Source organism: Salmo trutta, chromosome 14 (assembly GCF_901001165.1).
Source record: "Salmo trutta chromosome 14, fSalTru1.1, whole genome shotgun sequence".
NCBI classification, from domain to species: domain Eukaryota; kingdom Metazoa; phylum Chordata; class Actinopteri; order Salmoniformes; family Salmonidae; genus Salmo; species Salmo trutta.
In genome coordinates, this window is record NC_042970.1 from 7,969,637 (window position 1) to 7,996,219 (window position 26,583).

General features: G+C 46.1%; 1 protein-coding gene across 1 annotated transcript in view; it reads left to right on the forward strand.

The window, feature by feature from the left end:
• Positions 1–3,562: 3,562 nt before the first annotated feature.
• Positions 3,563–26,583, forward strand: part of LOC115207319 (mitogen-activated protein kinase kinase kinase 12) — a 40,895-nt gene continuing 17,874 nt past the window's right edge. Inside the window, exons 1-7 of the mRNA XM_029774322.1 lie at positions 3,563–4,011; positions 6,250–6,829; positions 15,715–15,898; positions 16,674–16,865; positions 18,331–18,489; positions 21,607–21,765; positions 21,976–22,084. Coding sequence (XP_029630182.1) covers positions 6,325–6,829; positions 15,715–15,898; positions 16,674–16,865; positions 18,331–18,489; positions 21,607–21,765; positions 21,976–22,084 — 1,308 coding nt within the window. The 5' untranslated portion in view covers positions 3,563–4,011; positions 6,250–6,324. The remainder of the gene's footprint in view (positions 4,012–6,249; positions 6,830–15,714; positions 15,899–16,673; positions 16,866–18,330; positions 18,490–21,606; positions 21,766–21,975; positions 22,085–26,583) is intronic.

The following is a 26,583-nucleotide window of genomic DNA, read 5'->3' on the forward strand; positions in this document are numbered from 1 at the left end:
CACCCCGGCCATCCTACAATCTAAGCTAGATGCCCTCAATCTCACACAAATTATCAAGGAACCTACCAGGTACAACCCTAAATCCGAAAACATGGGCACCCTCATAGATATCATCCTGACCAACTTGCCCTCCAAGTACACCTCTGTCCAGGTGATTACCTCATGAAGCTTGTTGAGGGAATGCAGAGAGTGTGCAAAGCTGTCATCAAGGCAAAGTGTGGTTACTTTGTACAATCTCAAATATAAAATATATTTTGATTTTGTTTAGCACTTTTTTGGTTACTACATGATTCCACATGTGTTATTTTATAGTTTTGATGTCTTCACTATTATTCTACAATGTAGAAAATAGTCAAAAGAAAGAAAAACCCTTGAATGAGTAGGTGTGTCCAAACGTTTGCCTCGTACTGTATATAATTATTATAATTTTTGTTGCGTTTGTAAACAAATCAAAATATATTTTATATATGAGATTCTTCGAAGTAGCCACCCTTCACCTTGAGGACCTCTGGCAGTCTCTATGGGGGTACCACAGGGTTCAATTCTTGGGCCTTCTTTTCTCTGTATATATCAATGATATCGCTCTTGCTGCGGGTGATTCCTTGATCCACCTCTACATCTGGCCCTTCTTTGGACACTGTGTTAACAAACCTCCAAACGAGCTTCAATGCCATACAACCCTTCTTCCGTGGCCTCCAACTGCTCTTAAACGCTAGTAAAAGTAAATGCATGCTCTTCAACCGATCGCTGCCCGCACCAGCCCGCCCAACAAGCAACACTACTCTGGACGGTTCTGACTTAGAATATGTGGACAACTACAAATACCTGGGTGTCTGGTTAGACTGTAAACTCTCCTTCCAGACTCATATTAAGCATCTCCAATCCAAAATTAAATCTAGAATTGGCTTCCAATTTTGCAACAAAGCCTACTTCACTCACGCTGCCAAACATACCCTCGTAAAACTGACTATCCTACCGATTCTCGACTTCGGCGATGTCATTTACAAAATAGCCTCCAACACTCTACTCAGCAAACTGGATGCAGTCTATCACAGTGCCATCCGTTTTGTCACCAAAGCCCCATATACTACCCACCACTGCGACCTGTATGCTCTCGTCGGCTGGCCTTCGCTACATATTCGTCGCCAGACCCACTGGCTCCAGGTCATTTATAAGTCTCTGCTATAAGTCTTTGCTAGGTAAAGCTCCACCTTATCTCAGTTCACTGGTCACGATAACAACACCCACCCATAGCACGCGCTCCAGCAGGTATATCTCACTGGTCACCCCTAAAGCCAACACCCACTTTGGCCGTCTTTCCTTCCAGTTCTCTGCTGCCAATGACTGGAACGAATTGCAAAAATCGCTGAAGTTGTAGACTTAAATCTCCCTCACTAACTTTAAGCATCAGCTATCTGATTAGCTTACCGATCGCTGCAGCTGTACATAGTCCATCTGTAAATAGCCCACCCAACTACCTACCTCATTCCCATATTGTTTTTATTAACTTTTTTGCTCTTTTGCACACCAGTATTTCTACTTGCACATCATCATCTGCACATCTATCACTCCAGTGTTAATCTGCTAAATTGTAATTACTTTTCTACAATGGCCTATTTATTGCCTTATCTCCTTACTCCATTTGCACACACTGTATAAAGATTTTTCTATTGTGTTATTGACTGTACTTTTGTTTATCCTATGTGTAACTCTGTGTTGTTGTCTGTGTCACACTGCTTTGCTTTATCTTGGCCAGGTCGCAGTTGTAAATGAGAACTTGTTCTCAACTGGCCTACCTGGTTAAATAAAGGTGAAATAAAAAAGAAATAAAATAAATGACAGCTTTGCACACTCTTGGCATTCTCTCAACCAGATTCATGAGGTAGTCACCTGGAATGCATTTCAATTAACAGGTGTGCCTTGTTAAATGTTAATTTGTTGAATTTCTTTCCTTCATAATGCGTTTGAGCCAATCATGTGTTGTGACAAGGTAGGGGTGGTATACAGAAGATAGCCCTATTTGGTAAAAAACCAAGTCCATATTTTGGCAAGAACAGCTCAAATAAGAAAAGATAAACGACAGTCTATCATTACTTTACGGCATGAAGGTCAGTCAATACAGGACATTTTCTTCAAGTGCAGTCACAAAAATCATCAAGAGCTATGATGAAACTGGCTCTCATGAGGACCGCCACAGGAAAGGAAGACCCAGAGTTACCTCTGCTGCAGAGGATAAGTTAATTGGAGTTATCAGCCTCAGAAATTGCAGCCCAAATAAATGCTTTACAGAGTTCATGTAACAGACACATCTCAACATCAACTGTTCAGAGGATACTGCATAAATTGGGCCTTCATGGTCGAATTGTTGTAAAGAATAATTTTTTTAAACCATTTTTTAAATGTAACCTTTATTTAACTAGGCATGTCAGTTAAGAACAAATTAGTATTAAAATACTGTCTACACCGGCCAAACCCGGCCAATTGTGCGCCGGTTATGAGACAGCCTACTAAAGGACACCAATCAGAAGAAGAGACTTCCTTGGGCCAAGAACCACGAGCAATGGACATTAGACCGGTGGAAATCTGTCCTTTGATCTGTTGAGTCCAAATGTGAGATTTATGGTTCCAACTGTCATGACTTTGTGAGATGCAGAGTAGGTGAACTGATGATCTCCGCATGTGTGGTTCCCACCGTGAAGCCTGGAGGAGGAGGTGTGATGGTGTGCAGGTGCTTTGCTGGTGACACTGTCTGTGGTTTATTTAGAATTCAAGGCACACTTAACCAGCATGGCTACCACAGCATTCTGCAGTGATACACCATCCCATCTGGTATGCGCTCAGTGGGACTATCATTTGTTTTTCAACAGGACAGTGACCCAACACACCTCCAAGCTGTGTAAGGACTATTTGACCAAGAAGGAGAGTGATGGAGTGCTGCATCAGATGACCTGGCCTCCACAATCACTCGACCTCAACACAATCACCCGACCTCAACCCAATTGAGATGGTTTGGGATGAGTTGGACCGCAGAGTGAAGGAAAAGCAGCCAACAAGGGCTCAGCATATGTGGGAACTCCTTCAAGACTATTGGAAAAGCATTCCAGGTGAAGCTGGTTGAGAGAATGCCAAGAGTGTGCAAAGCTGTCATCAAGGCAAAGGGTGGCAACTTTGAAGAAGCTCAAATATTAAATACATTTTTATTTGTTTAACACTTTTTTGGTTACTACATGATTCCATATGTGTTATTTCATAGTCTTGATGTCTTCACTATTATTCTACAATGTAGAAAATAGTAAAATAAAGAAAACCCTTGAATGAGTAGGTGTGTCAAACTTTTGACTGGTACTGTATGTTTTAGTCAAATATATCTGTTTGGACTTATTGTGGTCAATTTGCAGTCTACAAATTATTTGTAAAAATGTTCTGACCGCCTGACAATCCACTCAAGAAAAAAATCAGCCCGAGGCACAATCTAATTAATGATCCCTGGTGTAGACTATAGGCTATAAGCTAAATCCCGCCCCTGCTCCGTCACTGCCCGCCTGACACACGCCCCTCTCTCTCTCTCCTCCGCATAGGTGAGAGAGGCACTCCGCAATATAAAATCTGCAGGGGCTTGGAGAGAAGAGACCGCTCCAAATCACATATTTTCACCTCACAGCAAGTGGGAAGAAAGGGAAATCATATACATGTGATCAAATCACCGGCGGGACCGGGATAGAGATATAAGGCTATAAAGATTGGGTTGAAATGAACGAAGAATGAACGACTCTCCATTGCTTCCATCGCTAGAACCCATTCTAGAACAGCGAGTGCGTGCTGCAAACAATATTGGATGCTGAGCTGAGTCGCGCGCGGTGACACTGATTATATCAACAAAACGAGGAAAGCAGAATAATTGCGCTGTTTTAGAAGGCTGCATCGGGAACAAATTAAATAAATAGCAGCCTATGTGAAAGATATAATCAACAACAATGGAGTTTGAGACTTGAGCTTGCTGCATTTGCTAAGGTACGTTATAAAAAAAAACTAATGTATTAAATTATATTTGGAAATCTGCCAGGCTGATGTCGTTTGAGCCTAGATCGCGTAAATCACATTTCCGATATTCCATTTAAATCAATTGTAGTCTATGTTATATAGACTCATATTATACGCTAAAGCGAGGTATAGTCTATGCTATGGTGATGCGCTTGACGCACGGGTCCCGTAGAAGCTGTGAAGCGAATCGGTGCCATTGAAGAGCCTGTGTTTTGGGTCGCTTCAATGCACCGCCTGGCCTACCCACTGCATGGGGGCTTATTCCGCAGGACCGCCTAGCAGCTGCTGCCACTCTTAAGGAGGGGGGCAGGATCATTAAGTTGAAAATCAGTGACACAAAAAATATTTAGTGATTACTCTAAGATTAGACAGATGCCAGATGCGTAGCAATGGACAGGTTTCTCCTTTCACTTCTTATCTGAACTTGAAGCAAAGGTGTATTATTTCTGTAAAATGTCAGTGAATGAATGACTGTTGGCTGACTAGACTGTTGTGATACCCAAGAGAATGTGTCTTTTCAGTTGCAAACAGAACAAACGAAAACAGGAGTATGGTTAGTATACATAATTAATAAGGTGGAAATATTTCGTTTTTATGTTCTTGACTTTGATGTTTTAGTTTTTGCACACAGGGTAGATGTACCATGAATTATTAGTTAGAGGTAACAGAAACATGGGGTATACCAACAGAGGAAGGAACCAATCATGACTCATCCCATGGACTGATGATTGAGCAATGCCACAGTGTGGACGTGGCCAGAGTCTGGCTTTGTGAGACTTACGTGAAGTAAAACTGAACTTGTGTGTGTGTGTGTGTGTGTGTGTGTGTGTGACTTTGGACTTGAAATCAGCTCAGTAAACTGATAATCTGAAGGGAAGAAAGTCACTATCCACTGACCTGGTTGTGTTCACCATGTACTGCAGGTTGTGAGGCCGAATAGGGCCAGGAGAATGTGTCTTTTATTCCCCTTAATGACGCTATCCATGGTTCTGAAGTTAACCCAGAGTTTTTCTCTCTTTTTCCTGCCAACAAGACTCTAGGCACTAGCAATGAAACAACCTGTGTTCATGCAATGGAGTCACCCAGGCCTAGATACATGTTGTAGTATTTCAGTATTTCAACCACTGACCGTCAGATTGTAATGCTCTCTCTGAGGATTTCTCTTGAACAGGGGTAAAGTAAAATGTCAGCAAAATGAAATTCCATTTACAAGTTTCGTCAGAATCATAATAACCTTGTCCCATTGTGCTAATCATTTGCATGGAGTTATATATATATATATATATATATATATATATATATATATATATATATATGACATGTTGTAATGACATGAGTGTTGTGTGTGTTATAGCTATTATAACACACTGGCCTTGATATTCAGGTACAGTCAGATGATTATTTTGTTGAACACAGCTATCTAGCAAGATGTTGTTATACCAACGTGTCACTGCAGTATTCTTATAACATTGTATCTTTAGCAATAATAAAAAAATATAACCAGCAGTCGCCTGTTAGAGGACAATGTATTCCTCTTCTCCTGGATCTGTTGTGGGGGATGTCTGTCCTTGGGGACATAAACAGGCTTTCTAGAGCAGCCACTCGACTCTCTTCTGTCTTCTCTCTCGTTATTAACAGCAACACAAGTTCTGGTGCCGATTAAGGTAGTAGTCATCTAGAAAGTGATTTCCCGGAGATGTAGCAGGAGGATGTGAGAGGAAACAAAAGGAAAGGGGAAAGGGGGATACCTAGTCAGTTTTACAACTGAATGGCTTCAACTGAAATGTGCCTTCCGCATTTAACCCAAACCCTCTGAATCAGAAAGGTGCGGTGGGGGGCTGTCTTAATCGACATCCACGTCTTCGGCGACCGGGGGAACAGTGGGTTAACTGCCTTGTTCAGGGGCAGAACGACAGATTTTTACCTTGTCAGCTCGGGGATTCGATCCAGCAACCTTTCGTTTACTGGCCCATGAATCCTCTTTTATTGTTTTGTTAGCATTGGCTAGCCTTGACATGGCTGACCACAGTAAACGGAGGCCACCATTCATGTGGTAACACACAAAATGTATTTTATTTAAACCCTGACGTCCGTGTTTCAGTTACAGCTACTATGTATATTGCACCAAGGTGTTCATAATAGAAGAAAAACGGAAGCTATCGTCAGATCATCTGTAACCATGGTTACCTTTTTACTCACTTCCTACAGGTCTTGCTTCGCCGCTGGGCCCTGACTGATCAACAGTCCCCGGGGTTCTTCCTGTTCCCCTGACCACAGCTCCCCATGGCCTGTATCACAGAGTCCCGCGCCCCGTCTCCCTCTCTCTCCGGATTCAACACCCCCCTCTCAGAACACACCCCTACCTTCCGGGGCCGGCTGGACGAGACCCCCGCCTGCACCCCTGAGATGGATCTGACCCCCACCCAGTGTGTCCTGCGAAACGTACTATCTATAGACACCGGGGGTGCCCCGGAGCCCGAAGGCGGGGGAGGTGGAGGTCATAATGGTGAACACACCTGTGGGGGCCACAGCCCCACGCCTAGCGAGGAGCAGCAGGAGCACTTTGCCAACAGTGTGCTGAAGCTCCATGAGAACGGGGAGGGAGGGGGTAGGATGGAGGGAGAAGGTCAGGATGCGGAGGGAGGAGCGGTGCGGAGCCAGGCTGAAAATGTGAGGCTGCTGTCGGGAGGAAGTGGAGGGTTTCTGGAGGGACTGTTTGGGTGTCTGAAGCCGGTCTGGACCATGATCGGCAAGGCCTACTCAACCGAACACAAACACAACCTGGAAGGTAAGAGTCATTTGGTCACAACGAGAGAGAGAGAGAGAGAGAGAGAGAGAGAGAGAGAGAGAGAGAGAGAGAGAGATTGTGGTTAGGGTCAAGAGCTTCTCCTGACCATGAAAAGATCTGGCCACTAGATACAGGTTATAACTAGGGCCCTGACAACAGTAGTTACAGGTTATAGCTAGGGCCCTGACAACACTAGTTACAGGTTATAACTAGGGCCCTGACAACACTCGTTACAGGTTATAACTAGGGCCCTAGTTGAGTGTACAGTGTAGACTAAAGCCAGTTGAGTGTATAGTGTAGACTACTTCTAGTTGAGTGTACAGTGTAGACTAACCAGTTTTGTCAGGGTGATAGTTTAAACCTGTAACTAGTGTTGTCAGGGTGCTAGTTATAACCTGTAGCTAGTGTTGTAAGGGTGCTAGTTATAACCTGTAACTAGTATTGTCAGGGCCCTAGTTATAACACTAATTACAGGTGATAACTAGGGCCATTACACAACACTAGTTAAAGGTTATAACTAGCACCCTGATAACACTAGTTACAGGTTATAATTAGGGCCCTGACAACACTAGTTACAGGTTATAACTAGCTCCCTGACAACACTAGTTACAGGTTATAACTAGGGCCCTGACAACACTAGTTACAGGTTATAACTAGGGCCCTGACAACACTAGTTACAGGTTATAACTAGGGCCCTGACAACACTAGTTACATGTTATAACTAGGGCCCTGACAACACTAGTTACAGGTTATAACTAGCTCCCTGACAACACTAGTTACAGGTTATAATTAGGGCCCTGACAACATTAGTTACATGTTATAACTAGGGCCCTGACAACACTAGTTACAGGTTATAACTAGGGCCCTGACAACACTAGTTACAGGTTATAACTAGCACCCTGACAACACTAGTTACATGTTATAACTAGGGCCCTGACAACACTAGTTACAGGTTATAACTAGCTCCCTGACAACATTAGTTACAGGTTATGACTAGGGCCCTGACAACACTAGTTACAGGTTATAACTAGGGCCCTGACAACACTAGTTACAGGTTATAACTAGGGCCCTGACAACACTAGTTACAGGTTATAACTAGCACCCTGACAACACTAGTTACAGGTTATAACTAGCACCCTGACAACACTAGTTACAGGATATAACTAGCACCCCGACAACACTAGTTACAGGTTATAACTAGCTCCCTGACAACACTAGTTACAGGTTATAACTAGCACCCTGACAACACTAGTTACAGGTTATAACTAGGGCCCTGACAACAATAGTTACAGGTATTAACTAGCACCCTGACAACACTAGTTACAGGTTATAACTAGCACCCTGACAACACTAGTTACAGGTTTTCACTAGGGTCTGGACAACACTAGTTAGAGGTTAAAACTAGGCCCCTGATAACACTGGTTACAGGTTATAACTAGCTCCCTGACAACACTAGTTACAGGTTATAACTAGCACCCTGACAACACTAGTTACAGGTTATAACTAGCACCCTGACAACACTAGTTAAAGGTTATAATTAGGGCCCTGACAACACTGGTTACAGGTTATAACTAGGGCCCTGACAACACTAGTTACAGGTTATAACTAGCACCCTGACAACACTAGTTACAGGTTTTCACTAGGGTCTGGACAACACTAGTTAGAGGGTAAAACTAGGCCCCTGATAACACTGGTTACAGGTTATAACTAGCTCCCTGACAACACTAGTTAGAGGTTAAAACTAGGCCCCTGATAACACTAGTTACAGGTTATAACTAATACAAATGTTACTACAGCAGATGAGTACAGATTTTACTACTACTACAACAGTACAACTATTCACCCTCCTATTGTGTGTGATTATACAGAATGTTCTTTACAACTTGAACAGATAATGGAATGATAGCTTTAGTTTTTCGGTATGCCTCTTCAGGACATGCTTGCTTTTAATTTGAACAAACGCTTTGATATGTTAATTATTAGGTCTGCATGTGATTGTGTCTAATTACATCAACCAGTCGGTGGTGAAATTAACCACAATTAAAACACACCAGCAAGCATACTGTAAACAAACACACTCTCTCTGACTGGAGAGATGGAGATTGAGAGAGAGAGAGAGAGAGAGAGAGAGAGAGAGAGAGAGAGAGAGAGAAAGAGAAAGAGAAAGAGAAAGAGAGAGAGAGAGATAATGTGTGTGTGTGCTTTGACTGTGTGTTAATATAGATGAGAGGTGCAGGGTCAGTGTGTGGTGTTGAATAATGTATGAGTTAGATTTGGTGGGAGGAGTCCCAGGGCAGGGGTGGGAGGAGTCCCAAGGGAGAGGAGCTATTGTTGCAGGCAGGCTGCAGACATAAACAGGCCTCCCTGCCTGACTCCCTGCGTCACACACATGCACACACTCAAGCATGCTCACAGACAGACAGACAGACAGACAGACAGACAGACAGACAGACAGACAGACAGACAGACAGACAGACAGACAGACAGACAGACAGACAGACAGACAGACAGACAGACAGACAGACAGACAGACAGACAGACAGACAGACAGACAGACAGACAGACAGACAGATAGATAGATAGATAGATAGATAGATAGATAGATAGATAGATAGATAGATAGATAGATAGATAGATAGATAGATAGATAGATAGATAGATATCTAGATAGATAGATAGGCTGGAGGGACTGCCAGGCTGAGCAATGGAATGGGGAAATTAAAAGGAAAAATGTCCCTCTGAAGCTTTTATGGAGTATGCCAATCTTCTCTTTCTCACTCTCTCTCTCTCTTTCTCTCACTCTCCCTCATTCGGTCTCGCTCTCTCTCTTTCCCCATATCTTGCACTCAGTACAGAATGTTCTTCTGAATCCAGAAGAGAACAGGAGCAGTAGATGTGACGATAATAAAGCCTCTTTGAGCCAGGGAAGGGCTGTTTTGATAAGATGGAACATTGTAAAGCTGCAGACAGAGTGTAAGTCCCAAATTACACCCTATTACCTCTATGGTCCCTGGTCGAAAGTAGTGCACTATATAGGGAATAGGGTGCCATGGGGCTCTGGTCTAAAGTAGTGCACTATGTAGGGAATAGGGAGCCATAGGGCTCTGGTCAAAAGTAGTGTACTATGTAGGGAATCGGGAGCCATAGGGCTCTGGTCAAAAGTAGTGCACTATGTAGGGAATCGGGAGCCATAGGGCTCTGGTAAAAAGCAGTGCACTATGTAGGGAATATGGTGCCATGGGGCTCTGGTCAAAAGTAGTGCACTGTGTAGGGAATATGGTGCCACAGGGCTCTGGTCAAAAGTAGTGCACTATGTAGGGAATATGGTGCCATAGGGCTCTGGTCAAAAGTAGTGCACTATGTAGGGAATATGGTGCCATAGGGCTCTGGTCAAAAGCAGTGCACTATGTAGGGAATAGGGCGCCATTGGACATAGCCTGTATTGGACTGCTTCCATTGGCTCTCAATTCCAAAGAACTGTAGGGGATTCTGCTATGACAACACAAGACTCTAGTGATGTAAATGGTTCCGTTTATCTAGTTCAAGGAAGACAGACACCAGGGATTCTAACATCCTTCATGTTCTAAAAGTGGCCAAATATTTTCAATCAATAGCACACATGCATTATAAGGATTGCAGATTCAACCCTAACATACCACACCGCCCAGTACACACTGCCTAGTACACACCGCCCAGTACACACTGCCCAGTACACACCGCCCAGTACACACCGCCTAGTACACACCGCCCAGTACACACCGCCCAGTACACACTGCCTAGTGCACACCGCCCAGTACACACTGCCCAGTACACACTGCCCAGTACACACCGCCCAGTACACACCGCCTAGTACACACCGCCCAGTACACACCGCCCAGTACACACTGCCTAGTGCACACCGCCCAGTACACACTGCCTAGTACACACTGCCTAGTACACACCGCCCAATACACACTGCCTAGTACACACCGCCCAGTACACACTGCCTAGTACACACCGCCCAGTACACACTGCCTAGTACACACTGCCTAGTACACACTGCCTAGTACACACTGCCTAGTACACACCACCCAGTACACACTGCCTAGTACACACTGCCTAGTACACACCGCCCAGTACACACTGCCTAGTACACACTGCCTAGTACACACCGCCCAGTACTAACTGCCTAGTACACACCGCCCAGTACACACTGCCTAGTACACACTGCCCAGTACACACTGCCTAGTACACAACGCCCAGTACACACTGCCTAGTACACACTGCCTAGTACACACCGCCCAGTACACACTGCCTAGTACACACCGCCCAGTACACACTGCCTAGTACACACTGCCCAGTACACACTGCCTAGTACACAACGCCTAGTACACACTGCCTAGTACACACCGCCCAGTACACACTGCCCAGTACACACCGCCCAGTACACACCGCCTAGTACACACCGCCCAGTACACACCGCCCAGTACACACTGCCTAGTGCACACCGCCCAGTACACACTGCCTAGTACACACTGCCTAGTACACACCGCCCAATACACACTGCCTAGTACACACCGACCAGTACACACTGCCTAGTACACACCGCCCAGTACACACTGCCTAGTACACACTGCCTTGTACACACTGCCTAGTACACACCACCCAGTACACACTGCCTAGTACACACTGCCTAGTACACACCGCCCAGTACACACTGCCTAGTACACACTGCCTAGTACACACCGCCCAGTACACACTGCCTAGTACACACCGCCCAGTACACACTGCCTAGTACACACCGCCCAGTACACACCGCCCAGTACACACTGCCCAGTACACACCGCCTAGTACACACCGCCCAGTACACACCGCCCAGTACACACTGCCTAGTACACACCGCCCAGTACACACTGCCTAGTACACACCGCCCAGTACACACTGCCTAGTACACACCGCCCAGTACACACCGCCCAGTACACACTGCCCAGTACACACCGCCTAGTACACACCGCCCAGTACACACCGCCTAGTACACACTGCCTAGTACACACCGCCCAGTACACACTGCCTAGTACACACCGCCCAGTACACACTGCCTAGTACACACCACCCAGTACACACTGCCTAGCAATGCCTAGTACACACCGCCCAGTACACACTGCCTAGTACACACCGCCCAGTACACACTGCCTAGTACACACTGCCTAGTACACACCACCCAGTACACACTGCCTAGTACACACCACCCAGGACACACTGCCTAGTACACACCGCCCAGCACACACTGCCTAGTACACATCGCCCAGTACACACTGCCTAGTACACACTGCCTAGTACACACCGCCCAGTACACACTGCCTAGTACACACCGCCCAGTACACACTGCCTAGTACACACTGCCTAGTACACACCGCCCAGTACACACCGCCTAGTACACACTGCCTAGTACACACTGCCTAGTACACACCGCCCAGTACACACCGCCTAGTACACACCACCCAGTACACACTGCCTAGTACACACCGCCCAGTACACACTGCCTAGTACACACCGCCCAGTACACACTGCCTAGTACACACCACCCAGTACACACCGCCCAGTACACACCGCACAGTACACACTGCCTAGTACACACCGCCCAGTACACACTGCCTAGTACACACCGCCCAGTACACACTGCCTAGTACACACCACCCAGTACACACCGCCCAGTACACACCGCACAGTACACACTGCCTAGTACACACCGCCCAATACACACTGCCTAGTACACACCGCCTAGTACACACCGCCCAGTACACACCGCCCAGTACACACCGCCTAGTACACACCGCCCAGTACACACCGCCCAGTACACACTGCCTAGTACACACCGCCCAGTACACACTGCCTAGTACACACTGCCTAGTACACACTGCCTAGTACACACCGCCCAGTACACACCGCCTAGTACACACTGCCTAGTACACACCGCCCAGTACACACCGCCTAGTACACACTGCCTAGTACACACTGCCTAGTACACACCGCCCAGTACACACTGCCTAGTACACACCACCCAGTACACACTGCCTAGTACACACCGCCCAGTACACACCGCCCAGTACACACCGCCCAGTACACACTGCCTAGTACACACCGCCCAATACACACCGCCCAGTACACACCGCCTAGTACACACTGCCTAGTACACACCGCCCAGTACACACCGCCAAGTACACACCGCCCAGTACACACCGCCCAGTACACACCGCCCAGTACACACCGCCTAGTACACACCGCCCAGTACACACCGCCCAGTACACACTGCCTAGTGCACACCGCCCAGTACACACTGCCCAGTACACACTGCCCAGTACACACCGCCCAGTACACACCGCCTAGTACACACCGCCCAGTACACACCGCCCAGTACACACCGCCCAGTACACACTGCCTAGTACACACCGCCCAGTACACACTGCCTAGTACACACTGCCTAGTACACACTGCCTAGTACACACTGCCCAGTACACACTGCCTAGTACACACCGCCCAGTACACACCGCCCAGTACACACTGCCTAGTACACACTGCTTAGTACACACCGCCCAGTACACACTGCCTAGTACACACCGCCCAGTACACACTGCCTAGTACACACCGCCCAGTACACACTGCCTAGTACACACCGCCCAGTACACACTGCCTAGTACACACTGCCTAGTACACACCGCCCAGTACACACCGCCTAGCACACACTGCCTAGTACACACTGCCCAGTACACACTGCCTAGTACACACTGCCCAGTACACCTGGAGTGTGTGAATGCACTTGAACCTCACCTCATCTCACCCACAAACACACACACACACACACACAGACACACACACACACACACACACACACACACACACACACACACACACACACACACACACACACACACACACACACACACACACACACACACACACACACACACACACACTGTCACACAGACATAAAATGTTAATCTTCTTGGTAATACGCTTTCCACTCTAAATCCTGCTTAGTGCCATTGTGGCAAAGGGACTGTAACAAGACTCCTGTACTCTGGAGGGGTGTGGAGAGAGGGAACGGGAGAGTAGGGAGGAGAGGAGGAAAGGAGAGGAGGAGGAGGAGAGGAGGACGAGAGGGGGAGGAGGAGAGGAGGAGGAGAGGGGGAGGAGAGGGGGAACGGGAGAGTAGGGATGAGAGGAGGAAAGGAGGAGAGGAGGAGGAGAGGGGTGTGGAGAGGGGGAGGAGAGGGGGAACGGGAGAGTAGGGATGAGAGGAGGAAAGGAGAGGAGGAGGAGGAGAGGAGGAGGAGAGGGGGAAAGGAGGGGGTGAGGGAAGAGGGGGATTTGGGAGGCTAATATATAAAAAGGTAGCAGAGAAGGGGGGAGTGATTCCCCAGGGAGGGGCGTGTTGGGGTTGGGGATGGGTAGTGGGGGGGGGGGGGGGTGATGGGGGAGGGATATGGAGTGAGAAGGGGGTTGATGGGGGAGGGATATGGAGTGGGAAGGGGGAAGGGGAGGTGTCGGGGTCGGGGATGTGAAGTCTGCCTGGTGAGGGGAGACAGACGATTAATACAGGATGTAGAATTTACTGCTTTAGTGCTGGTCCCTTCCTGCGCCGGGGGAATTTTCAGATACATTTGTCAAATTAGCCAAGACGCCATGAATGATTAATGATCTGCTGTGATTGATTAGTCTTTTAGGAGTCTATAAATGATTGCCAAATGGTTTTCATACGAAGTATGATTTTTATATTCTGTTGTTTGTAATTGTTTTTCTTTCGTGCATGGCTTATACTGAAACTCGATCGATAATTTAAAGGAAGATGGATACTGTATGTCAAGGAATGGTGTCTATCCTAGATTTAGCAATATTGGAAATATTTGTTTTTATACTGAACAAAAATATAAACGTAACATGCAAAAAATGTACAGTTCATAGAAGGAAATCAGTCAATTGAAATAAATTCATTAGACCCTAATCTATGGCTTTCACATGACTGGGCAGGGGCGCAGCCATGGGTGGCCTGGGAGGGCATATGGGTGGGCCTGGGAGGGCATAGGCCCACCCACCGGGGAGCCAGGCACAGAAAATCTGAATGAGTTTTCCCCACAAAATAGCTTTATTATAGACAGAAATACTCTTCAGCACACCCCCTCCCCCACATCAGACGATTCCGCAGGTGAAGAAGCCGGATGTGGAGGTCCTGGGCTGGCGTAGTAACACGTGGTCTGCGGTTGTGAGGCCGTTTGAATGTACTGCCAAATTCTCAAAAACGACGTTGGAGGCGGCTTATGGTAGAGAAATGAACACTCAATTCCCTGGCAACAGCTTTGTTGGACATTCCTGCAGTCAGCATGCCAGTTGCACGCACCCTCAAAACTTGAGACATCTGTGGCATTGTGTTGTGTGACAAAACTGCACATTTTAGAGGGGCCTTTTATTGTCCCCAGCACAAGGTGCACCTGTGATCATGCTGTTTAATTAGCTTTTTGATATGCCACACCTGTCAGGTGGATGGATTCTCTTGGCAAAGGAGAAATGCTTACTAATGGGGATGTAAACAAATTTGTGCACGACATTTTTGAGAAATAAGCTTTTTATGTGTCTGGAACATTTCTGGGATCTTTTATTTCAGCTCATGAAACATGGGACCAGCACTTTACATGTGGCGTTTTATGTTTTGGTTGAGTTGTAACTGTCATTCTCAAAGTATTGACTCACTCATTCCCTCTTAAACAGGATGTTTGGACCCTTTCTGTCTACCAATACTGTATGTCACTGATCTCTCTCTTTTTGTTTTCTCTCTCTCTCTCTCTCTCTCTCTCTCTCTCTCTCTCTCTCTCTCTCTCCCTCCCTCCCTCCCTCCCTCCCTCCCTCTCCAGAGCTCTGGGAGGTGCCGTTTGAGGACATCTCTGAGCTGCAGTGGGTAGGGAGCGGGGCCCAGGGGGCCGTCTTCCTGGGTAAACTCCACGGACAGGAAGTAGCTGTGAAGAAGGTTCGAGACATCAAGGAGACAGACATCAGACATCTGAGAAAACTCAAACACCCCAACATCATCACCTTCAAGTAAGAATACAGTACAGTAGAATACAGTACAGTCTAATACTGTAAAATACAGTACAGTAGAATACAGTAGACTACATTACAGTAGAGTAATGTAGAATACAGTACAGTAGAATACAGTACATTAGAGTATAACTCTGTAGAATACAGTACAGTAGAATACAGTACAGTAGAGCATAATACAGTACAATACAGTAGATTAGAATACATTACAGTAGAATACAGTACAGTAAAATACAGTACAGTAGAGTATAATACAGTAGAATACAGTACAGTAGAGTAGAATACAGTAGAGTAGAATACAGTAGAATACAGTACAGTAGAATACAGTACAGTAGAGTATAACTCTGTAGAATACAGTACAGTAGAATACAGTACAGTAGAGCATAAAACAGTACAATACAGTAGATTAGAATACATTACAGTAGAGTACAATACAGTAGAATACAGTACAGTAGAATACAGTACAGTAGAGTATAATACAGTTGAATACAGTACAGTAGAGTATAATAAAGTACAATACATTAGAATACATTACATTAGAATACAGTAGAATACAGTATGGTAGTGTATAATACAGAATAATACAGGACAGTAGAATACCGTACAGTAAAGTATAATATAGTATAATATAGTAGAAGACAGTACAGTAGAATACAATAGAATATACCCAGGCCAGTGCTATTTATATTACCTTAATGGAGAACTGTGTTACTAATCCTCTCTTCCTTCTCTCCTCTCTCTTTCCTCTCCTCCCTCTCTCCTCTACTCCATTCAGGGGTATCTGCACCCAGGCCCCGTGTTACTGTATCCTAATGGAGTACTGTGCCCAGGGCCAGCTGTATGAGGTGCTGAGGGCGGGTAGGAAGATCACCCCCTCCCTGCTCATCGACTGGGCCATGGGCATGGCTGGAGGCATGAACTACCTCCACCTACACAAGATCATCCACAGAGACCTCAAGTCGCCCAAGTAAGTAGTCAGTCTTACCTACATGATAACTATGCTTTAGCGTGGTAGCAGATCTATATGTGCTTGAGCAAATTACCTCTGTTGTGTTCATTGTCATGCCAAACATATGGTGGTAAATGAAGTAGATATCATTGAATATGATACATTTTAGGAGTGTTAGAGACTTAGTGTACAATTAGTTTCTCAAGTTACCAGACCCCAATATCATATTCTTGTTTGAGTCATTTGAATAGTTCTAGGGACGCTGTACCTTCCCCTGACTGTCTCTCTGTGGCTACTGTACCTTCTCCTGACTGTCTCTCTGTGGCTACTGTACCTTCCCCTGACTGTCTCTCTGTGGCTACTGTACCTTCCCCTGACTGTCTCTCTGTGGCTACCATACCTTCCCCTAACTGACTCTCTCTGTGGCTACTGTACCTTCCCCTGACTGTCTCTCTGTGGCTACTGTACCTTCCCCTGACTGTCTCTCTGTGGCTACTGTACCTTCCCCTGACTGTCTCTCTGTGACTACTGTACCTTCCCCTGACTGTGTCTCTGTTGCTACGTACCTTCTCCTGACTGTCTCTGTGGCTACCGTACCTTCTTCTGACTGTGTCTCTGCAGCTACTGTACCTTCCCCTGACTGTCTCTCTGTGACTACTGTACCTTCCCCTGACTGTCTCTCTGTGGCTACTGTACCTTCCCCTGACTGTCTCTCTGTGGCTACTGTACCTTCCCCTGACTGTCTCTCTGTGGCTACCTTACCTTCCCCTGACTGTCTCTCTGTGGCTACTGTACCTTCCCCTGACTGTCTCTCTGTGGCTACCTTACTTTCTCCTGACTGTCTCTCTGTGGCTACTGTACCTTCCCCTGTCTGTCTCTCTGTGGCTACTGTACCTTCCCCTGACTGTCTCTCTGTGGCTACTGTACCTTCCCCTGACTGTCTCTCTGTGGCTACTGTACCTTCCCCTGACTGTCTCTCTGTGGCTACTGTACCTTCCCCTGACTGTCTCTCTGTGGCTACTGTACCTTCCCCTGACTGTCTCTCTGTGGCTACGTACCTTCCCCTGACTGTGTCTCTGTGGCTACTTTACCTTCCCCTGACTGTCTCTGTGGCTACGTACCTTCCCCTGTCTGTCTCTCTGTGGCTACGTACCTTCCCCTGTCTGTCTCTCTGTGGCTACTGTACCTTCCCCTGTCTGTCTCTCTGTGGCTACTGTACCTTCCCCTGTCTGTGTCTCTGTGGCTACCATACCTTCCCCTAACTGTCTCTGTGGCTACTGTACCTTCCCCTAACTGTGCCTCTGCAGCTACCATACCTTCCTCTGAATGTCTCTCTGTGGCTACCGTACCTTCCCCTAACTGACTCTCTCTGTGGCTTCTGTACCTTCCCCTGTCTGTGTCTCCGTGGCTACGTACCTTCCCCTGACTGTCTCTCTGTGGCTACCTTACCTTCCCCTGACTGTGCCTGTATACTCTACTCCAGTATGTTGATCACCTATGACGACGCTGTGAAAATCTCTGACTTCGGGACGTCTAAGGAGATGAGTGATAAGAGCACCAAGATGTCGTTCGCCGGTACGGTGGCCTGGATGGCCCCTGAGGTGATCCGGAATGAACCTGTATCAGAGAAGGTCGACATCTGGTAAGAGAAAACACCTTCTTACATTTTCCTCGTGCTTTATAGCATTATTTATTTTGATATCAACCCATCGGAAAAAAGAGACCTGTTAAAATAAAGGTTCAATAAAATAAAATCTTTACAAATCATTTAAGTACAATGTTTGTAATTTTAGCAGACGCTCTTATCCAGAGTGCCTTGAGCCCACCCTGCTTTTCTGTTTATTTTTCTGTTTCCCCATCCATCCACCCATCCATCCATCCATCCATCTCTCTCTCTCTCTCTCTCTCTCTCTCTCTCTCTCTTTCTCTCTCTCTCTTTCTCTCTCTCTCTCTCTCTCTCTCTCTCTCTCTCTCTCTCTCTTTCTCGCCCTCTCTCTCCTAAGAGAGGAATGCTGGCTAATTCAATTATTGATTTGCCAGATGCTCTTGTGCTCTGGAGAGGCTGAAATATCCTTTCTAAAGCCGGTGGCCTGGCCCTGGGCCTAGAGCACACTACACTGGATATGGAGAGGGGAGTCTGATTTCACACTGATCCTACACTACTGAAAGATGAGAGAGTGATTTCTCCCAGAGTTCGAATGGTAGATTCTGATTTCCACACATTTTAACAGAATTTTTTGTAAACATTTTATTAATTTAGCACACACTCTAATTTAGTGTCTTTCAATCAGTGCATTCAACTATATAAATGTAGAGGTCCATGATCATTTCTACACAGTCTCAATGTGTTTTTTTTCTCATTTAAATATAGATTGAGATCGTTTTCCCCCCAAAACCACCAACAGGCCGGTTCAAATAGGCTCGAGTTTGACACGTGAACTAAAAGGTACAACTGTTGATGTGTGAAAAACGACAAGAATGTAGACAGTATGTCTCTGTATCTATCTCTGGGTCTACATTATCTCCTGCCCTTATCGCTGTCTATTCTGAGAGAAAGGATGATTTGAGGTTGTGCAGTTTTGTTCTGTCTGGTCTACCTTAACTTGCTCTGACAGTTGGACCAGACAACTGGCTAAATCTAAAAGTACATTGGGTCTACTGTAGACAGTAAAATGAGGAGTCATTTTTACAAACTCCATTTAAAGCGAATGTTTCTCGGACCCATTGCATAAAGGGCATTGTGACAAAGACTGTGGCAGTGAGACAGCAAGGTTCTCTCCCTTTACCGTCCTACTCTGGAGAAATCTAAAATAAGATTGGGTGTTGAGAAAAAATGAAATGGTTTCTTCAAAAATAACATAACAGGACAGAGAATGCTTCTTGTCTTTGAAAACATTGTAAAGAATGACTGTGGCAGTTAGGCTAGCTTCTGCCTCCCAGTACCTTACTACCCCATGACAGTACCTTACTACCCCATGCCAGGTCTACTGTAGCTTTCCACTCTATATCTCATAACAACTCTACACTATACATTCCTACAGTACTCTGTGCCTACAGTCGTCTGTGCCCGGTCTCCTCATGCTGAACCAATAACTTTAAACATTAAATGACAAATTGAGCCGAGGAAGCAAAGTAAGAGCAGTGCTGCAGCGAACTAACTCTCTCTGCCTCTTTCTTACACATACATGCTTCAGTCATAGAATTATTCATTACATGCTTCAGTCATAGAATTATTCATTACATGCTTCAGTCATAGTATTATTCATTACATGCTTCAGTCATAGTATTACTCATTACATGCTTCAGTCATAGAATTACTCATTACATGCTTCAGTCATAGTATTACTCATTACATGCTTCAGTCATAGTATTACTCATCGTATAAAAAGGCAGTAAATAGCTATTTATTAAGGGTACTACTCTAACCACAGGAGGTTGGTGGCAACTTAATTTGGGAGGAAGGGCTCGTGGTAATGGCTGGAGTGGAATAGACGGAATGGTATCAAATACATCAAACACATGGTTTGATGCCATTACATTCTGTAACGCTCGTCGTTAGAAGGAGGAGTGGACCAAGGTGCAGCGTGGTAAGTGTTCATGATCCTTTATTTCACAAACACACTCAAACAAAATAACAAACGGCGAAAAAACGAAAGCGCACAGTTCTGTCAGGTACAGATGCTAAACAGAAAACAACATCCCACAAACACAGGTGGAAAACAGGCTGCCTAAGCATGATTCCCAATCAGAGACAACGATAGACAGCTGCCTCTGATTGGGAACCACACTCGGCCCAAAAACAAAGAAACAGAAAACATAGACTTCCCCACCCGAGTCACACCCTGACCTAACCAAACATAGAGAATAATAAGGATCTCTACGGTCAGGGCGTGACACATTCGCTCTGTTCCAGCCATTATTACGAGCCGTCCTCCCCTCAGCAGCCCCCACTGACTCTAACACGCAATACATTATATGTCAGTAGAGGTAAACTACCCAATCTGTAGATTCTCATCGATAATAAGCAAGTGGCCAGAGACAGAAGCTAAAAATAATCACAAAAACACAACATTACTTTCTCCCTCTCGCACAAAGCTATTGGTGCTTTCTCCCTCCCACATGATGCTATTGGTGCTTTCTCCCTCCCACACGATGCTATTGGTGCTTTCTCCCTCCCACACGATGCTATTGGTGCTTTCTCCCTCCCACACGATGCTATTGGTGCTTTCTCCCTCCCACACGATGCTATTGGTGCTTTCTCCCTCCCACATGATGCTATTGGATTTTTTCTCCCTCCCGCACAAAGCTATTGGTGCTTTCTCCCTCCCACACGATGCTATTGGTTGCCGTGGTGATCCAGATCCAAGGTGTCATCAACAACAACCTTTCCATAGTTACTCCCCTGGGACAGGACCTCCCTTATCCCCCGTCCTCTACCCGACGGCAGGGGAAGAGCCACACCCTGGCATCAGGCGCACTAGTGCTAAAAGCCAGGGGAGCCCAGTACACACATAAACACACACTGACTGGCACCTTTTATAGCGCACAAACATGTAGCCTACGCAGCCTTGTTTTTGTATAATATGGGAAACAACATTGTAAGCACGAGGGTATTAAGGGTACATAGAAGAGGCTATAACACAAACAATGTTGATGTTGTTTTTCACAATGGCTCCTGAAAAACCGTCTTTACTTGTACAGAAGTGTCGATTTTAAAGAGTAGTATGGACTCATGGGATCTCTCTCCCTCTCTCTGCAGGTCGTTTGGTGTGGTGCTGTGGGAGATGTTGACCGGAGAGGTACCGTATAAAGACGTGGACTCTTCAGCCATCATCTGGGGGGTAGGAAACAACAGCCTGAACCTACCTGTCCCAGAGAGCTGCCCAGACGGCTTCAAAATACTGCTGAGACAGTGCTGGTGAGACAGAGGGAGGGAGGGAGGGAGGGAGGGAGGGAGGGAGGGAGGGAGGGAGGGAGGGAGGGAGGGAGGGAGGACAGGGCATAAAATAATGGGTGGGAGGACAGGGCATGAACATGTTCAACGAACAGAAGAGTATTTAAGTAATCAGAAGATGTGGGTGTTGTACATTGTAGTTGTATTTAAAGATATGTGTGTATCTGCCTCCAGGAGCAGTAAGCCCAGGAACAGACCTTCATTCAGACAGATCCTACTGCACCTGGACATCGCCTCAGCTGACCTGCTTTCTACCCCACAGGAGACGTACTTCAAATCTCAGGTACTGTCACATAATTAAACAGAATACTAGAATGGACATTGACACGCTGGCAACATGACTACAGGACAGCCATCTTGAAATGAAACGTTCATTTTAGAGTTATAAAGGTTTATGACAGTGGTAGTCACTAATATTTCCTCGTACCACTACGAGGACAATCAGCTGTCCGTCCTGTCTCCCTGTAGCGCTGTCTTAGGCGTCTCACAGTACGGACATTGCAATTTATTGCCCTGGCCACATTTGCAGTCCTCATGCCTCCTCACAGCATGCCTAAGGCACGTTAACGCAGATGAGCAGGGACCCTGGGCATCTTTATTTTGGTGTTTTTCAGAGTCAGTAGAAAGGCCTCTTTAGTGTCCTAAGTTTTCATAACTGTGACCTTAATTGCCTACCGTCTGTAAGCTGTTAGTGTCTTAACGACCGTTCCACAGGTGCATGTTCATTCATTGTTTATGGTTCATTGAACAAGCATGGGAAACAGTGTTTAAACCCTTTACAATGAAGATCTGTGAAGTTACTTGGATTTTTACGAATTATCTTTGAAAGACAGGGTCCTGAAAAAGGGATGTTTCTTTTTTTGTTGAGTTTATTAACAGGGACCATCAAGCTATTTGATTCTCTGTTTTAGGACACTTGGGGGTATCAGAAACAAATGTGGAAAATAATTTGATGAATCTTTAGAATCTGACCTTTTTGCTATTATCTCAATAAAAGGTAAAGCATAAGATTTGTCAAATCAGGTCAAACTGCAGTCTGATGGAAGAATGCTGTGGAGTGATGGAAGTATGCTGTGGAATGATGGAAGTATGCTGTGGAGTGATGGAAGGATGCTGTGGAGTGATGGAAGTATGCTGTGGAATGATGGAAGAATGCTGTGGAGTGATGGAAGGATGCTGTGGAGTGATGGAAGAATGCTGTGGAGTGATGGAAGTATGCTGTGGAGTGATGGAAGTATGCTGTGGAGTGATGGAAGAATGCTGTGGAGTGATGGAAGTATGCTGTGGAATGATGGAAGAATGCTGTGGAGTGATGGAAGGATGCTGTGGAATGATGGAAGAATGCTGTGGAATGATGGAAGAATGCTGTGGAGTGATGGAAGAATGCTGTGGAGTGATGGAAGAATGCTGTGGAGTGATGGAAGTATGCTGTGGAATGATGGAAGAATGCTGTGGAATGATGGAAGAATGCTGTGGAGTGATGGAAGAATGCTGTGGAGTGATGGAAGAATGCTGTGGAGTGATGGAAGAATGCTGTGGAGTGATGGAAGAATGCTGTGGAGTGATGGAAGAATGCTGTGGAGTGATGGAAGAATGCTGTGGAATGATGGAAGAATGCTGTGGAGTGATGGAAGGATGCTGTGGAGTGATGGAAGTATGCTGTGGAATGATGGAAGAATGCTGTGGAGTGATGGAAGGATGCTGTGGAGTGATGGAAGAATGCTGTGGAGTGATGGAAGTATGCTGTGGAGTGATGGAAGAATGCTGTGGAGTGATGGAAGTATGCTGTGGAATGATGGAAGAATGCTGTGGAGTGATGGAAGGATGCTGTGGAGTGATGGAAGAATGCTGTGGAGTGATGGAAGTATGCTGTGGAGTGATGGAAGTATGCTGTGGAGTGATGGAAGAATGCTGTGGAGTGATGGAAGTATGCTGTGGAATGATGGAAGTATGCTGTGGAATGATGGAAGTATGCTGTGGAGTGATGGAAGAATGCTGTGGAATGATGGAAGTATGCTGTGGAGTGATGGAAGAATGCTGTGGAATGATGGAAGGATGCTGTGGAGTGATGGAAGAATGCTGTGGATGGAAGTATGCTGTGGAGTGATGGAAGTATGCTGTGGAGTGATGGAAGAATGCTGTGGAGTGATGGAAGTATGCTGTGGAATGATGGAAGTATGCTGTGGAATGATGGAAGTATGCTGTGGAGTGATGGACGTATGCTGTGGAATGATGGAAGAATGCTGTGGAGTGATGGAAGGATGCTGTGGAGTGATGGAAGAATGCTGTGGAGTGATGGAAGTATGTTGTGGAGTGATGGAAGTATGCTGTGGAGTGATGGAAGAATGCTGTGGAGTGATGGAAGTATGCTGTGGAATGATGGAAGTATGCTGTGGAATGATGGAAGTATGCTGTGGAATGATGGAAGAATGCTGTGGAGTGATGGAAGAATGCTGTGGAATGATGGAAGAATGCTGTGGAGTGATGGAAGAATGCTGTGGAGTGATGGAAGAATGCTGTGGAGTGATGGAAGTATGCTGTGGAGTGATGGAAGAATGCTGTGGAGTGATGGAAGTATGCTGTGGAATGATGGAAGTATGCTGTGGAATGATGGAAGAATGCTGTGGAGTGATGGAAGTATGCTGTGGAATGATGGAAGTATGCTGTGGAATGATGGAAGAATGCTGTGGAGTGATGGAAGAATGCTGTGGAATGATGGAAGAATGCTGTGGAGTGATGGAAGAATGCTGTGGAATGATGGAAGAATGCTGTGGAATGATGGAAGAATGCTGTGGAGTGATGGAAGAATGCTGTGGAATGATGGAAGAATGCTGTGGAATGATGGAAGTATACTGTGGAATGATGGAAGTATGCTGTGGAATGATGGAAGTATGCTGTGGAGTGATGGAAGTATGCTGAGGAGTGATGGAAGTATGCTGTGGAATGATGGAAGTATGCTGTGGAATGATGGAAGAATGCTGTGGAATGATAGAAGTATGCTGTGGAGTGATGGAAGCATGCTGTGGAGTGATGGAAGTATGCTGTGGAATGATGGAAGTATGCTGTGGAATGATGGAAGAATGCTGTGGAATGATGGAAGTATGCTGTGGAGTGATGGAAGTATGCTGTGGAATGATGGACGTATGCTGTGGAATGATGGAAGTATGCTGTGGAGTGATGGAAGTATGCTGTGGAATGATGGAAGAATGCTGTGGAATGATGGAAGTATGCTGTGGAATGATAGAAGTATGCTGTGGAGTGATGGAAGTATGCTGTGGAATGATGGACGTATGCTGTGGAATGATGGAAGTATGCTGTGGAGTGATGGAAGTATGCTGTGGAATGATGGAAGTATGCTGTGGAATGATGGAAGTATGCTGTGCAGTGATGGAAGAATGCTGTGGAGTGATGGAAGTTTGCTGTGCAGTGATTGAAATGTGCATCAGAAAGGTATTGAAAAGTTGAGAAAAACATCAGGGATGATCATCAAACATCATCATCATTGTGGACCAATCAATTCATTTCCCTCAGTTATCCTGTGCAGATTCCTCACTCTCCATTCCTAACGAGTCCTGCACAGCTTGTGTTGTACGTGGAAACAGAAGACAGGTACATGCTCCAGAGTCTAAGCGTTCAGGGATGGGGGTCATAGTTGGTAATTCCTAGAAAGAAAACTAATTCAAGAAGCGCCAGAACCCGCTTTTATCTCTCTGTTTGTCCTAGACGCTAAAGGTTATTAACGTGACCGCGGTTCTATGAAGTAAGTGGCACATTCAGCTGACTGAGGAAAACAAAACCTGTTCTTTCAGATTATTACCGCGAGCCACCAATCAAGTCGCAGAGAGAAGCATGCGTCTCACAAGATGCGCAATGACTATGCCTGGTTTATGACTCTGCCTGGTTTATGACTATGCCTGGTTTATGACTATGCCTGGTTTATGACAGAGGCCACTCTAGTATAGTAGTGAGTCTCTATGAATACAGAAGTGTAATGTTCCTACTAAGCCACTAGCAGCTCTCTCTCTCTCTCTCTCTCTCTCACTCAATACCAATTTCTCTGCTGTCTGTCTAGGAAAGAAATATGTTGCCTTGTAAAATTACAAGCTGATGGACAAGTGCCCATGCATGCAATTACACAGGCAGTCACATAAGCACGACCCCAATAAACACACATACATCAGTTTTTCTGATTCATTTCCTTCTGGCTGCGTCCAGCTACTTCTGAACCTGATGGCATCTAGTGACGTAAATACCAGCGTCATAACTCTCGTCTCTCTCTCTTCTCTCTCCCTCCTTACTCCTCTCTCTCTTCTCTCTCCCCCTTCCCTACTCCTCTCTCTCTTCCTTCCCAACTCCTCTCTCTCGTCTCTCTCCCTCCCTTCTCCTCTCTCTCTTCTCTCTGCCTCTCTCTCCCTCCCTTCTCCTCTCTCTCTTTTCTCTTTTCTCTGCCTCTCCTCCCTCCCTACTACTCTCTCTCTTCTCTCTCCCTCCCTTCTCCTCCTTCCCTACTCCTATCTCTCTTCTCTCTCCCTCTCCTCCCTCCCTACTCCTCTATCTCTCTTCTCTCTCCCTCTCCTCCTACCCTACTCCTCTCTCTCTTCTCTCTCACTTCCTCTTTATTCTCTCCCCTCTCCTCTTCCTCCCCCTCGCTTTTCGCCTCTCTCCTTATTCTCCTCTCTTTCCCTTTCTCTTCTCCTCCTGCCCTCTCACTCACCCCTCCTGCCCCCTCCCTTTCTCCTCCCTTTCTTTCTCCACCCTCCCCCTCTCCACCCTCCCCCTCTC